Consider the following 16,754-nt stretch of genomic DNA (forward strand, 5'->3'; position numbering starts at 1 on the left):
TAGAAAATAAAATAGCTGGACTTACCGCAATCGCCTTTGTAAGCAACCCGCAGATTGGTTTGTTCACGGCACGCCGTCGAGTCCAATTCGCATTGCGATAGGTACGTCTGTCCATCGGTTCCGCATACCAGGCTTGTGTCCTACCAACAGTTTATGACTGAGCCAATCGTTCATTCTATAGTCGCATTTGCAACCACAACAATAAATTGTACTGCTACGAACATGTGCCATGAACTGTGTCAGATACGGCACAGGTTGTCTTTTGAGACGAGAAAATAAACAACAAGTATGTGCAAATATAAAATACAATAAGCCTTATTTTAATTTCGTTCATTTAATTTTCGTTAATTTAATTTTCTTGGAATATCTAAGTTTCTCGCAGACTAGTATTCAAATTCATTATTTTTGTCGAAGTCTAGAGTGAAACGTCCAATTTTGTCGCTTACCGTAAGGACGAAATTTGCTTGTATTTTTATACGAATAACCAGTCAAAAGCAATCTACATGACTATACCTAGATATTTTTCTGGCAGGAACGTCAAGTTGTTAGTATTTGACAAAATAAAAACACCGACAATCCTTTTATCGATACATAGCCTTATATAAGGTTATTAATTGTCCTTAATAAGAATCTCTAAAATCTTGAATATACTATAAAAATATGGTTGCTTATATTACTATATTATCCATTTATTTTCAAACATATGACATTCATTTGTATGTTAAAACATTAACGTTATGTACACATAAATTCAAGCCTATATTCCATAAACGGAGTAGGCAGAGCACATGAAACTACTCAACATTCAGTACCACGGCAATAATTAATGACATAATTATAATAATTAATGACAGATAAAAATGTAGGTAAGTTATCAATGAACTAAATATCGGAAGGAAGTCACTAGTGTCACTTCGTTCGTACCAGAAAAATATCTAGGTATATACATGACAAATGACATGAAAACATAATTGATTACTTTTTACTAGCTAAATTAATATGTAGAATACCCTGGTAAAACACCAAACGATTATTTCCTATTCAGTTAAAACAACGTAAACATTTATTTCAGAATGGGACATTTAATTGATTTACACAACCTGTTGCCGTTCGGGCTTGTGTCACGCGGATTCCCATGACAATTTATCCATTGGAAAGTATTATTAATTACCTGCGTCTCGGTACAATTGTGGTTGCAGCGGCATTCGGGACGGCCGGTGTGCTCGTTCAGGACGCAGTCACCACCGCCCTGGCATGCCATGTCGGCGCAAGTTTCTGGGCAAAACAAGAGTTTTAATCAAGTACAAAAGTAGGGACTAAAAAGTATATTAAGTAGAAGTCTGCCACTTTCTAAGTAGGTACTTCGTAGTTGGACAAAAGATTTACTTCTTGATCCCGGTTTCGAAAGTATATCTGAGATATTTATACCTCGAAAAATAAACACCTTTTATTACTAGTGGTCTGCGAGTTGTAAACCTTCGCGATATGTATAGAAAAAAAATTGGTCATTATCACCGTGAATTTCCGATGGTCTCACGTGCCATAATATATACGCTATTGGTGTTTAAGTTCCTTATGGAAATTTCCGCAGTATCAAAAAAAATCCAAAACCTAGATGAAAAAAATAATATCATAGAATTTGGTTTTTACAAGACTCCGTTGAGAATTCCAACCTATCGAGCCCTATAGAACCCGGGCATATAAAAAGCAAATCGAATCCGTAGACTAGACCTACGCTGCTGTCGCTGCGGACAATAAAGCTTTATTTAACTAAGCTGTATTCACTTTGAAAAGAAAAATCAAAGCTATCCATGAAAATTTCAAGACAAAGTAGCTACAAGAAACGAAATTTGATATCAGTCAACAGTATCAGAATCAAACGGTGTATTTTCTTTATATTATGAATACGAGTACATAGCGTAGCAGCTACAAAATATTCATTAATTAAATCAGTGATTATTCCAATAGATCTAGATTAACCATGTATAGTCAAGTGAGTACAGGAACTTTCTCCTTAATTAATACGCAAGTTACGCAACCCTAAAACACTTAAAAATTATGAAAAGTCGCGATTATGGCAAGAACTGAGAATATAAATCGTAAAAGTAGGACAGAATTTCATTTATTACAGATGTTTCCTTAATTTGCCAAAAATATTTCAGGACCGTTTTTATGAAAACCGTTTCTGCAAAAAATCCTTCATTTAAAAATAATCTTTCAATATTCTGGTACTCCTGAATAATAAAATTAATCCTTAGTCGGCGTTCATCAATCCATGTCTGGTTCAATTTATCATTGGAGCTGTTTTAATCCGTTTAATTGACATTTCAGCTCGTTATGTAAACGATAGATTCCGTGCAATTAATTACGGCCCCTCGGTAAACAGAATGAATGACCGATGCTTTCATGCGTCAGAGCAAAGGGACAATGTGCAAACAAACTTTAAAATAAACACAGGAAATAAAACGAATACCTAATATAATAAAAAGAAAATTATTATTAATCATGATTATCACAATGTTCAAAATTATTATTTTCTCCTTTTGTCTGTCATAAGGGTGAAAGACGACCACTAAATGTGTATGTCCCAGATTTGTAAGAACCTCTTTTTCACACATGACAGCGTCCATAATACGTAAACTCGCTCAACCAAATGAAATTTTAAATAAAATCCTGTAATAATATTAAAAAAAATTAAGTACTTAAAAATAATATTTCGTTTACTTTAAACATAATCTAGCAAATGTTACATTTTTGCAGATCTTCGTTAGTGAGTATTTTACGATATTAATTTATCACGCAGGATTTACTTATTATGTCATTTATCATTCATTTTTATTTTTAAACTAGTACTGTGGCAGTCTGTCATTTCGATTCAAATGACATTTCAGTAAGTTGATAGAAATCGTATATTTGTTTAAGCGCCTCCTTGTACATAGGGCCTAATCGATTCAACCAATTCGAAATTAATCGTTAGATTTGGCAAACGATACGTCTTAGCCACATCGCAACATACTTCAAAACAAATGTGTCAAAAATGTGAACTTTCAAATCCGGGACAATAGGAAGACTACATTAGTTTAATTAGTACAAAGTGACATTATTTATTTTTAAACGCGTACAAAAAAATATATCTTGTGTATCATTGTTTACGTAAATTGTAAATGATGTGATGATATGTGAGTGGAAATAGATATACCTCTAAATCGTTTCCCGACTTCCTTTACGTGAACATCCTTTCAATTACAGTAACTTATTTATACTTACGGGTATCTAAAGAATACGAAATATTGAAACAACATTTCTTTGTTAAAGTAGCTTACGACAAAGGAATCTTGGGCGCCTTTTGATTGACGATTTTCTAAGAGGGAAAGATTTTCATCGCAGGAAATTAGAAGTTGGACAATTTCTCTTCGGAGGGAATTTTTAATATCTCCATGTATTAAGATTTACCTCCGGATTACTGGTGCGGCTACGTGACTCGAATAAAGGTTGACGGATTAATACAATATAGGAATTTATAAAGCTTTGCTCTCCTTAATCTCGATAGCTATTTGCTAGCTAAACTAGATTCCAACTTTAAATATACATATCACGTAAGTAGTAAACGTCGAAACTAACCGTATTTAGTTAAATATACAAAACTGAACAACACACGTTATTCGAATATAGTATGACTGGTTGGCTAAAAAAAACACCAATTCCTCCCACAAAATAAACTGCAGCGTCGAGGACCGAGGTATAACTTGACGACTGAGACAAAGGGACTAACGTAACAGTCCTGACTGCATAAACTGAACGTATTTATCAACGACTGTGCTACTGTGCAAGACTCACGTCACGTTAAAGAATAGACGCGTTTTAATTCATACTACTATTATAAATATGAGTTTGTCAGTCCACACCAGCAGCCCGAGGAAGGACATATGAGAGTTTTTATCCTCATAAGAGAACGTAAGGGACACAGGATATATGTATATTTATATATTTATTTATTGAGAGCCTGTCATGTCCCACTGCTGGGCAAAGGCCTCCCCCCGCGGGTGTGTAATGATTGGTATAACTTTTTTTGGTATAATAACATTTGGTATAACAACATTTCGTATATATTTAAAGGATATAATCACTCATTTGACATAATTAACATTTGGTATAACCACAAAATATCTACTTTTATTTTGTATAATCATTATTTCGTATAACACTTATTTATAATAACCGTTATATGGTATAACTATCTATTGATATACGACTAGTATAATATAACTAGCAAACAGTATAAAACATTTCATGAATTAATTTTATTCTTTTTTTAAGGGATCACAGTTCTAACCTAACCTAACCTACTTTTCTGATAGCAGTACATATGTTTAAGGGTCACAGTTCTAACCTAACCTAACCTATTTTTCTGGTAGCAGCGCGTTGTGTGTAGGGGTCACAGTTCTAACGTAATCTACTTACCAGAGTAAATGATAGATCTAATTTATTGTACAATTGTATTTTTTTTAACTGTGCTTTAGAAATAATTTGTGTTATACAATTTATTTATAATCGGAAATAAGCATTATACGCAAAGTATGTTATAATAAATGTTGTTCGAAAAAATGATCATTATATTAAATAAAAATTATACAATTTGTTAGTATATTATTTGTTGTTATATGATTCAATAATTATATCAAACGATCGTTATAATGACTAAAAATATATCAAAAAAAGTTATATCGATCGATACGCACCCTCCCCCCGCTTCTTCCACCTTCCCTGTGTTGAGCAGTCCTCGGCCATTCTTCCAAAAAGGAGTCTAGCTCGTTCCGCCATCGCATAAGTGGTCTGCCGGGTCCCCGTTTTGGCCTGGGCTGCCACTCTGTGGTAATCTTGGCTCATAGCTCATTCGGCATTCGGCAGACATGACCAGCCCATGCCCACTTCAGCTTAGCCGCTTTCCGAGCTACGTCGACTATTTTTGTCTTAGAGCACAGCGTGGTGTTCCGGATACGATCCATTAAGACGATACGATAGGGGTCAATTCTCCATACAAACGCTCTCGACTATTTCCTCCCTGGTTTTTGAAGATAGAGCAATGATTTTTTCAACACAGATTGTTATTATTTTTATCTGTGTCGGACCGTTTTGATTTTTTTGATATTCTGTTTTTTAAAGATTCTAGAGCCAATCAAAAATTTCCAAAAATGGCCTTTTTCATTGTGGCGCAAAAAAAGGTGTGATACTCAAAATTGGTAACAATTAACCAAAAAAACTAAACGGTCCGACATATATTACTTCATTGTTATTCAGATTCTCAAATTTCGTTCCTATTGATTAAGTTTTGAAGGAGGAAAGAGTCGAGAGCGGAACCTCGATTTTAAAGGTTTTTTTGAAATATCTTTTGACTGAGTTGTTCTTAATAGACAATTTTTTTTCGATAAATCCAGTTAATAACACTTGTATATGTAACTAAAATTCCCAGGTTGAAAGGGGGGCTCCTTTCCATTTTAGCATTTTCGCTACCGTATCCTCTTCCTAATATGCTGCGCTCCATTGCTCGTTGACAAACCCCGTATAAATCATCTAATTTCCACTCGAATAGTGAGATTATAGAGGCATTGCCTGTTGTTTGTTATAAGCATTTCGCTTAATTTGCTTTATTGTCTATGATTTCATCAGACGTTATTCAATTAAGGGAGTTTATACAGGGTACTAACAAAAAGGATGGAATACAAAACAAGCTACTCGAATTACTAGTTAATTACGCAAATCAATTATACATACGACAAGTTCCATTATAGAGCACTCGCAGCTTCCCCTCCTGAATGCCCTCCTGGCAGGCGTGCATTCTCATCTTGCACTCGCTGCTGTGCGTGTTGTGGTCGGACGCGCAGACCGGCGCGAGCGTCGCGTCGCAGACGGGACAAGCGCACTGCGCGGCGCCTCCGCGGGAGACGCATGCGCCGCCCCATGGACATGATGTACGGGCACATGGGTTCGCCTCACCTATGAGGTTGATTATGATTATAAAGTTTCACTGCTTCAAAATTTAATCTTACGTAGACTTTTTGTTAGAGGCTTAATAATTTATGTCTATAGTATAAGGTAGGTAAACTGTCTTATTGTAATCCTGACCGCCTAGCGAGTAGAGATGACATGCATTATTGATTGACATCGTTATTGATTTTTTATATTTCTTGTATCTTGTGCTAAATATATTCTGCTATAAATTTTATTATAAAGTGTGTTTAAATTAACCTATATATTAGGTAACGGGCAGTGCTTCATAGTTTACCGTTATGTGCATAGTTTAGGTACTAAAATGTCGGAAAGTAATTTATTGACATCGTTGTTGATTTTCTATATTATTTTATCTTGTTCGAAATATATTCTGCTATACATTTTATTATAAAGTGTGTTTAAATTAACCCATAAATACATTACTTTTACATGTTAAGTACATTCATATAAGGCGGGGCAAGCTAAAATGTCAGTTCTGTCAACCTCAGTGCGTTTATTTGCCACAAATCACATGTAGCAATTTCAGTGCATCTAATAAATATTATATTATTATAATAACAATAAAAAAAATTATGCATCTGAATTAATCATCTCTTACGTTAAATTGTACCTCTATTTGTCACATACCACACGCTCCCATATAAGCAGTCCTGACATCCCTGTTGTCGCGACAGGCCGTCCGGTCCAGCAGGCACGGGCTGTCGTACGTCCGGCCGTCCGTCCCGCACACCGGGCGCACGATGGCCTCGCATTCGGGACCGCAGCCGCAGACGGCGACGCCACGAGAGTCCAGCGAGCATTGCTCGCGGACACCGCATTTGACGGAGTCGCATGGATGTTGAGCTGAAAAAAAGTATTATTAAGAAAGACTAGACCATGGTCCGTCAAATCATGTGCCTCAAGTCATGGTGCCTCGAGGGCCTCGACGGCGTGCGCCGCGCTTATTCGAGCGCCCGACTGCGCGCACCAACTTACTAGCCAACGCTCCTACTGTCAGGGCAATATCAATACTTAATGAAGTGTCCACCAAAATAGATTTATTTACATGTACACTGACTGAATTCACAGAAGTTACAAGCCGGCAATTGTGTGGCTTGCCTAATAAATAAAACTTAGTTAATTAAGTTCTTATTATAGATGTGTTTTTATATGTACATATTACGTGTTGGGCTGTAGTCTGTAAGTTTTATGTACAATGTTATTGTAATAAATAAATAATAAATAAATAAATAAAAAAACCGGGTAAGGGTGTGGGGGATTCTGACGCTGTGAGTGTCTTTGGAGACCTTTCAAAGAGAGTCAGAGACACAACTAGGAAGCGTAAATCGTTTAGGTAGTTACCTATCTCAACTCAGTTTTGCAATTCAGTACTCAATGTAGTCAGCATTATCGGGACCTTACCGAACGGGCCTTTTTTATATTACCTATGTTTAGTTTTGTGTTACTTTTATTTTTTGTATAGTGTACTTTGTATTAAAATTAATTAATAATTAAGATATGTTTTTTATTCGTATTTATTTGTTGAAGTTCAGCATAGCATTGATTTTATTATAAGTATGTTGTTTTTATTTATTTTTATTGCTAACAATAAATAGGTTTATTATAAAAACAAATTACATCAGCTGATTTACCTAACCACTAAATAGCGTGAAGGAGCTTGACATTAAGCTACTAAGTTGATTGACCTAGCTAGCGTGTAGCTTGCTTGTTGCAAGATTTTATTGACCGCCCTTTCGGTAACTTGAGGTCGCAGTGGGAATAAACTAATTAATTTACGATGAAAATCTATAGTCATATCATAATTATTGAAGTAGAACGAAAATAAGTAAAGTCACAGCGTATTTTTTAAAATAGCCAGAAAACTGTTATTATGTACAATTGTACAGGTACAATAGGTATTTGACCTGATTGTTTTTACAAACCAGCCCTGAATATCTTTTAATTTGGACTAGAATTGAAAGTCTTGGAGAGCCATGAATTATTTTGTTTGTGAAGAAAGTTCTTCTTAATAAATTAATTAATGACTTTGAGATTAAGATCTTTACTTATTTTTAAATTAAAAGTTGTTTTGACTTATTTACAATTTTGTTTCAGATGCTTCGAAATAATTGAAAGTAATTAAATTTGTTGGCGGCGTGTTTATTACACAAAAATTACTTGGAGCAAATAAACCGCCTTAAGTTCGAACTCTCGTTAAGATTTTCCTCTCGGCAGTATTTTTTTATAATTCAGAAAAAAAAAGTTCTATATTACAATACTTTCTTTTAACAAGAACCGACCTATTTTCAAGTGCCATCCTTAAAATACATCATGTTTTCTTCTGAATCAATACCTAGATATTATATACTTATTTTAGAAAACGTAAAGTTGTTTTAGGACCTACTGAAAATGTGCCACATGAATATTTATAATTTTATTTATTACATGTGACAGTTGCGTAATGATACATAACCCCGAAACATAACCGACTTCACAAAACAGTAGAAAATATTATTATAATTTTTTGGGCTTGCGTTCCCTCTTGGCATGATGAGTTTTTCAGTGAATGTCTCTAGTGTTTAATAATCCTCAACGGTTTCTGTAGCTTTGGTAACTAAAAATCTTTAATATTGTGATTTATTTACTAACTATTCTTTGTATAATTATATAAGAAACTAAGACTAAACTTAAAAGCTAGCTAATGTCTAAAATAGGCCCTTGAGGCATTGTACCAAGTATACTGGCGACATTTCCTCGCTGTATCGCAATGCTGATACGTTGTGCGAGGAAGTCGCCAGCTCTTCGGTCACCAGAAAACACCTTCTTTGTTAGTGTGTAAGTGTTAAATTTTTTGAACACCTGATTTTTACATCTTTACACAACACGAATACTGAAATTTTTAAGTGTAGGTATAAACCGTGTTTATTATTTGTAGTGATCGGGCGTTCTTTATATGATAACCACAAGGCTAAAAAATAAACGTACATTTATTTCATCATATTGTGAAGCGCAAGTTCATAAGAATTTCTATAATTAACTTCACGCTTTGCTGGGCAATTTATTGTGAGCAGTAATACCTATTATAATATGCTCTTGGAAATCCCATACTATAAGAGCTTTATTCTGGATGACATTTTTGCTTTAATTTTATTCAAATATTTAATAAATAAAAATGAACAGTCCATCTGAATAATACCTACACTTAAATCTTTGCACGTATTTACCTAGAGTGTACCTAACCAAAAAAACGGTCAAAAGTATGTTGAGGATGTTGATGAAAAATATAATACTGGAAAGATTATTTAAACCTAAAATTCCTTACATTTAAGTTGTATGTTCCGTTTAAGCTTATTTAATTTACTAAATATGTTCTCGCAACCAACTGATAAATACATAGGTATCATAATCTAACCTAATATTATTTGTCGTTGTACCTACCTATATCATTCCTCTGAAGTCTCGTCGAGGCGCACAAAAACAACAAAATATCGAAATACGATACACAAGGGGACAATGTAGTAGCGAAAGAAATACCTAACGAGAAATTTCCTACTCGCTATCAATCGATCAAGAAGTATCACATAGCTGTTAAAAAGAAATCGACATACCTGAAGCACATTTTCCTCTGTATGCAATAGTAAGTTGCTGGCGTATACGGCACGACTCTCGCCTGAGCGCGCACTCGCTAGGGTAGTCTTTGTAGTCGGACCCGCAGACCGCCGACCCTGATCTAGCAATCAGGTCGCAGGGCGGGCCGCAGCGGCAGACGGGCGCGCGGGCCTCGTTCATTTGGCAAATACCGCCGTCCGCGCACTCGTGCTCTGCGCACGGATCTGGAACAAAATATTTACTTGAATAACCACAAAATTAAAATTTTGAATAAACCCTCGACATTGTGGATCGATTTTCATGAAGCATGGCTACGAACACTCCCGACTAATTCAGCTTTCTAGTTAACAAAAAAAAGCCAAATCTAAATCGATTCTGATCGGACACAGACAGACACACACACAAACAGACACGTGAAACTTATATCACCATGTCGTTTTTGCGTCGGCGGTTAAAAATATGTTTCAACTTAAGTAAGTTACGTAACGACGTGTTGGTAATATTTGGAAGATAACCTCAAAATACATTTGATATTACATACACTTGAAATACGCAATGTCAGGCATATTTTATTTACTGAAATTGTCTTAGGCCGTTTTCACATTATCCGATCCGATATCGGATGTAGGAAGGATGTAAAATGTAAGATTTATGCGCTTCCAGGTTTTTATTTATGTATTTGATAGATCATACATACACACATACATTCACGCCTGTATCCTGTAAAGGGGTAGGCAGAGCACACGAAACTACTAAAGATTCAGTGCCACTCTTGGCAAAATAAGGGGTTGAAAGAAAACGAAACTGTGGCATTGCAGTGACAGGTTGCCAGCCTCTCGCCTACGCCACAATTTAACCCAAATCCCATAGTCGCCTTCTACGACACCCACGGGAAGAAAGGGGGTGGTGAAATTCTTAAGCCGTCACGACACAGGCTAGCCGTCACCACACAGGCTAGATAGATCATTATTACTAAAAAACGATATAAAACGCAAAAATTGCGGATTTAATGCAGATGGCACTTTCCTACAACAGTTTTTGTCCAAGGCACCATCGAACTGCCGATATCGGCAGGATGCTTCCGACATTTTTGGCACGCCGGGCCCCCGCCAGCTGTCGGCCGATAATATTTGTATGTGTGCGTATATAATGTAGGTATACGTTTGTAGTAGTGTGCGTGACAAAAATGGCGTCTATTAAACAGCTGTTAATGATGAATTTCCGTTGAAAAAAAAAGATTGTAATTCATCGGTCCGAATTGCGGATACTAATTTTTTCTTGTTTTAGTAGATATAGTTAAATGTAAAATTATTTATTGTACCTGCACACACTTGAGTATTTTTATGCTCGTTATTTTAATTTTACAATAAAATATTTGAAATATAGTGCTTATAATTATTAAATATAAAACTTTTTAAAAATATTATTTGATACAAATCATACTTGATTGATTTGGAACAATGCGTTTTATCGGACCGACATCCGACACTATCGGAAGCGTTTATCGGGTGTAGGATGTCGGTCCGACACCCGATATCGGATCGGATAATGTGAAAACGGCCAGTCACGCTGTTACTTATGCGATATATTAACTTAGCTGAAATCATATATAAATCTGATTCAGCACTCTACGATAAAAAAAAATGTACCTAAGTAAATATCTAATTCGAGATATATGAATTTCTGGATTATGCGACATTCTTGCCAATGTCACTTCTTCCTATTCGCAATTCTGGACAATATGCATTCTACGAAATTAATATTTCACCTCATTCGCTATTGTGGACAGTCATTACTTGTGAACAGTGCCGATTCTTCTTGTTCACAATTTTGCACATTTTGAATTGCACACAATAGTTTTTGACCTCATGCGTTATTGTGTACAATTATTTGTGTACAGTAGCAATTCTTCCTGTTCGCAATTCTGCACAATCTAAGTTCCACACAATAAGTATTTCGCCTCATTCGCTACTGTGCATGTGCACAGCCATTATTTGTGTACAGTATGGCTTTTTTCTATTCGCAATTCTACCCAATCCGAATTCGACGCAGTAGGTATTTCACCTCATTCGTTATTGTGCACAGTCATTATTTGTATGCAGTATAGTCTCTTCCTATTCGCAATTCTACGCGATTCGAATTTCACACAATAGGTATTTCACCTCATTCGCTACTGTGCACAGCCATTATTTGTGTACAGTATAGTTTCTTCCTATTCGCAATTCTACGCAATCCGAATTCGACGCAATAGCTATTTCACCTCATTCGTTATTGTGAATTCGGATTGCGTAGAATTGCGAATAGGAAGAAACTATTCTGTACACAAATAATGGCTGCGTACAGTAGCGAATGAGGCGAAATACCTATTGCGTGGAACTTAGATTGTGCAGAATTGCGAACAGGAAGAATCGCCACTGTTCACAAGTAATGACTGTGAGGTGAAATACTAATTGCGTAGAATTCAGATTGTCCAGAATTGCATATAGAAAGAACATTGGCAAGAACGTCGCATAATCCGAATTTCATTCCTTTTTTATATTTATACATATATAGATAAGTAGTACTCGTATAACGCATCTTAGGTAACAATTAATTACGGTAGATCAAAATTATTACAAGTGATACCTACGACCACACTGTTTTGTCTTGTTATTAAGATTTTTTTTCATTTTACGTAGTTTTGCTAAGACTTTCAAATACCTAGTTTTACTAAGACTAGCCAATATCACTTCTAAACTGAAGCTCTTACGCAGTGACGACGAAATGTAAAAAAAAAAACAATATGACAACGCGGGTCAAAAAGGAAAGGGGTCTATATCCAGAAGGGGGCGGAGTCCGAGCCGAAACAAGACGTAATTGAATAAAAGCACAAAAGCGAGCTAGTAAAGTAAACAGAACCTCACAAAGGACGTCGGAATGTGCGGGCATTCGGTCTTGAACAAATTTAGTTCAGATCGAATGCTCTGCGACAAGGTCCCTGAAAAGGGTTGGCGACTTACGTTGTTGCGAAAATAAAAGAGAATAAATTACTTTTATAATAAAGAGCACTAAGGCATTTCAACGCATCGTGCTGCGGGAGCTGTTGGAAATATTATATTACATTATATGTATTAATTTTTTTTTTTCTGTTCAATATCACTCCACTAGGACATTTAAAGACAGAAAAGTTTTAACATGTTTAAAAAGTACTGCTGAAAGAAAACGTTATCCTAACGATAAGACGATTTTTTTCTACAGCGTATATTATTTCGTTACGAATTGTTTTAAGTTCGAATTTTCCAATTTTTGCAGACCCTTCCCTACTCCGTTTAGTTTGTAAGACACGAATTCTTTCTCGCCCTGATTTCATTCCCACATGCCGCGTCATCTCCCGCGAGGCATGAAATATTGACCGCACATGTTACCCCTATTCTAATAAAAGCTGACCTTTCACGAATTCTTTTCAAGCCGCGGCACCCATTAGAACGTAATTTTCCTCATTCGTAATAATTAATTTTGCTCATTAAAATGAGCCGGGTTTGTGTTACTGTTTGTAAAGAACATTGTTTCTTGAAACTGAATTTGCGGCACGAAAATGATATGGTATGACTCTCGTTGGATCTTTGTTATTTATATTTAATTTACGTTTCTTCAAAGCTACATTTGAATTGCTCAATTTCTCATTCGTTGAATATATTTGGTACCTACTTGTTTCTAATTACAATTTAACTTGCTTGATTTATGTTATTCATTGTACTTAAACAGATGTGCTATTTATATAAAAATATAACTCATTAGCTTGTTATGTGTAGGTGTTATATATTTTGCTCAACAATAATAATTCAGCAAGTAGTTCTTCGTTACATTGGCGTACCTTGACTCATTACGAGCAAAATAAAAATTCAAACGATACCCAATCAAGTTTAATTCACTGCGAATATCGTATGCACAAACCATCATTATAATAACTAGAATAAATTCCATAATATTTTACCTTGAAATAATTAAGCCCTAGTCTACCGGACATGTTTTAATTAAATTGTAGTACCAACTTCCTAAAATGATTACATAGTGACCATACCTAACACCTGAATAGTATTGTACTATCAGCCGCAAAAGTGCATGGAGAAGTTATGAATGAATTTATTGATAAAGTCGCCATGCACTTGCAGCTGATAGTACCTTTGCAGCCCACTATATATGTATGTATATCAGTTTAGACCAAAAGAGGCGTTTTTACTAATTGTAATCGTCTTGTTTCTAGCTAAAACCAATATACATTACAAAGGGCATGGAATCCAATCCAATCACAACTCTGAATAGTGTTGTATCTACCGAAACTAATTTTGCATCCAGCCTAAAAACCTTTATCATTTATAATTGATTTAATTCACTGTTACTTACGAGTACCTACCTAACTTCTTAATTTAATATCTATACATGTATGTACATATACTTATAAACTTACATAAATATTTTCAAACATACAGAAATCTGAAGCCTAACCTAAGTGAAAATAAATTAATTTAATTGACAGAAGTATTTTACAAGAAGAAGTATTTTACGTACAACAAGGTTCATATTGATAACAATCAATCAATGTTTCAGTACTGGTTTAAACTTTCTTGATTATTACTTGATTATTACACATAATAACATTAAGAAAAAATCCGTGGTCTTCTCCGGGACCACGGGGACAACGCCGTCCTTGAAACGTTGGAGGCCAGTTTAAAATGCGCGAAATGCGAAATAAGTTCCGATTTGAAAGTTAAGAAAGGATCAAATATTTATTATTCAATGAATAATAAATGTTTAACATATTAGAGTTGTACTAGTATATGTTACCTGAGATGATTACAGGTGCACATGAACCTCATTTATAATATGTAATGTCAACTGTTAGGTACATTTTGAATAAGTCTTACCGCATTTTCCATGGTATTTAATAGTGATGTTGAGCTGATTATCGCACGCATGCTTGTCCAGGTGGCACGCGGAGGGATATTCCTTGCCATCGGTGCCACAAACTGTTTTCCTTCTCTGGCAACTGCGGGGACATCTGCACTCGGCTTGCCCAAAGTTGACTGCACACCTAGAGCCCGTAGGACAGGTTACGCCCATGCAGGGATCTCCGGCCTCTGTTAAAAATAAAATGTTATTAATAACTGAGCTACGTGGCGAGCGTGCAATCTGAGTGAGCTTGAAACACGTCTCTACGCCGTAGCAATGGTAAATAAATTCGTAGCACTCCATCAACGTGTCGCCTACGAGCGCTACTTTCTGCGTTTTTCTTATACGGTCTAATGCTATAAATCTGTGGTTTAGTTTCACATAAACATTTTCCTATTAAAAATATACAGATGTAAACGTTTCTTCAGCTCACGAATTATAAAGTTGGTGCGAGAGGCAATACAGCAGGCGCAATTACCTACTGGCTATTAATAATCAATGGCGACCTCAAACTGAAGACGTTACCGATAGCGATATGCAACATGATTTATTTTAATATGGAGATGCAAGTTACTTATCAACAAACAACAACAAACAACAACCTGCAACAAACTGTCCTGCAGTTTGGCAGAAGATTTAATGTTATTAAAAAAGGGTTTATTTTGAGAATAAACGATTTTTTTTTTATCAAAGAAGTCAAATGTTACAGAATAATCTTTTAAGTTGTTAATGGATAATGCGATATTATTCCGTAACATCGATATGTCGATCGTGTGTGTATGTGTATGTGAGGTGTGCCAATAAAGAGTAGTCTATCTATCTATGTCGACAAAACAGTTTGGTCAATTTGCTTAAATAACTCTGAAAGTAGACGAAATCCAGAAAACTTAATATGACATTTTTATCTTCTAAAATGATGATTGATGAGGAATACGCTGTTAAAATTATTCGGTTTCCTTATGTTACACCGTGCATACTGCATATTTCAGAAAAATATTAAGCTTAAATAAATATAAAATAAATGACAATTGGCATAATGAATGCTTCACGTTTGTAAAATGACGATGTTGTGTTTTAAAAGGCGGATTCTCACAATTCAACTGTGCGAATATGCCTCTAAAGGAATCACACTATTCAATTAATTCAAATCTATATTGCGATCATGTTCATTTTCATTTTATACAGATGTTAGGTAGTAACATAGTTGGTACATGATACCCTGTTAGGGCACAGCAGAATTTATTACACACTAAAGCACATTACATTATATTATATTTTATAGAAATTTATATAAATTTATTAATATATATTTTACATTTTACATTATTTAATCTTTCTCATTTATATTATCATCATTTAAATATTCGTTGAGTGAATAGTAAGCACTTGTCTATCAAAAGAGATTTAACAACGTTAAACATTTTATATCATATAGTCATCATGTGTTCATCTGGTAGTTTATTAAATATCTTGATGGCCATTACATAGGTGCTATTGAAATGTTTTTTAACTCTAGAGGCCGGTAGCAATAATTTGTTTTGGTGTCTCAGTAGGTGCGTTGTGGATAATTCGCATCGTTTTTTTTTTTAAATATGTGTATATTGTAAGTTTTTATAAGTAGTTGCATCTTTTTAACTAAACTCACCACATTCGCCGTCATGTTTCACGCGCAAGTTGAGTCTTCGCTCGCACGCCTCCTTGCGCAAGTAGCAATGGTTGCGGTACGTGCGGCCGGCAGTGGAGCACACGGCGGCGGGCGCGGACGGGCAGCTCACGGGGCACGCGCAGTGCGCGCGCCCGTCGCCGAGCGACACGCATTCCGCGCCCCAGCGACAAAAAGTCTTCTCGCACGCTTCTGGAAAATTATCGCTTAGTATAATTACCTATAGCATTCCAACTTAAGTAGGGTCAGACAGCGGTGACGTGGCTATCATTAGTCTCTCTCACAAATTAACACTAACACGGACACAATTATCGTCATTCTGTCAATTTAATAAGGACATTTTAACACCATTTTGTCAACTTGACGGATTAAAAATACATATAAACTGCCTTTATTTTTTGAGATTGGGTATTGATTAAAAATCTATTAAAGTAATACTGTTTCACTATTTTTTACCGAGGCAATGCAATGGTGAACACATCTTTTACGAATCCGTCATCAAGTAATAGTATTACTTGTTACAATAGTTTGTGTGTGTATTTCATTGAAATGGATAACGTTTTAA

At 35.4% G+C, this 16,754-nt stretch overlaps 1 protein-coding gene across 1 annotated transcript in view; it reads right to left on the bottom strand.

Moving 5' to 3' along the window:
- LOC125225880 (agrin-like) overlaps positions 1–16,754 on the bottom strand; it is a 69,250-nt gene that overhangs the window by 24,114 nt on the left and 28,382 nt on the right. Inside the window, exons 4-10 of the mRNA XM_048129760.1 lie at positions 16,172–16,381; positions 14,502–14,714; positions 9,597–9,821; positions 6,637–6,852; positions 5,773–5,994; positions 1,172–1,275; positions 26–140 (exon numbers count right to left, since the gene is read on the bottom strand). Coding sequence (XP_047985717.1) covers positions 26–140; positions 1,172–1,275; positions 5,773–5,994; positions 6,637–6,852; positions 9,597–9,821; positions 14,502–14,714; positions 16,172–16,381 — 1,305 coding nt within the window. The remainder of the gene's footprint in view (positions 1–25; positions 141–1,171; positions 1,276–5,772; positions 5,995–6,636; positions 6,853–9,596; positions 9,822–14,501; positions 14,715–16,171; positions 16,382–16,754) is intronic.

Source organism: Leguminivora glycinivorella, chromosome 4 (assembly GCF_023078275.1).
Source record: "Leguminivora glycinivorella isolate SPB_JAAS2020 chromosome 4, LegGlyc_1.1, whole genome shotgun sequence".
Classification (NCBI taxonomy): domain Eukaryota; kingdom Metazoa; phylum Arthropoda; class Insecta; order Lepidoptera; family Tortricidae; genus Leguminivora; species Leguminivora glycinivorella.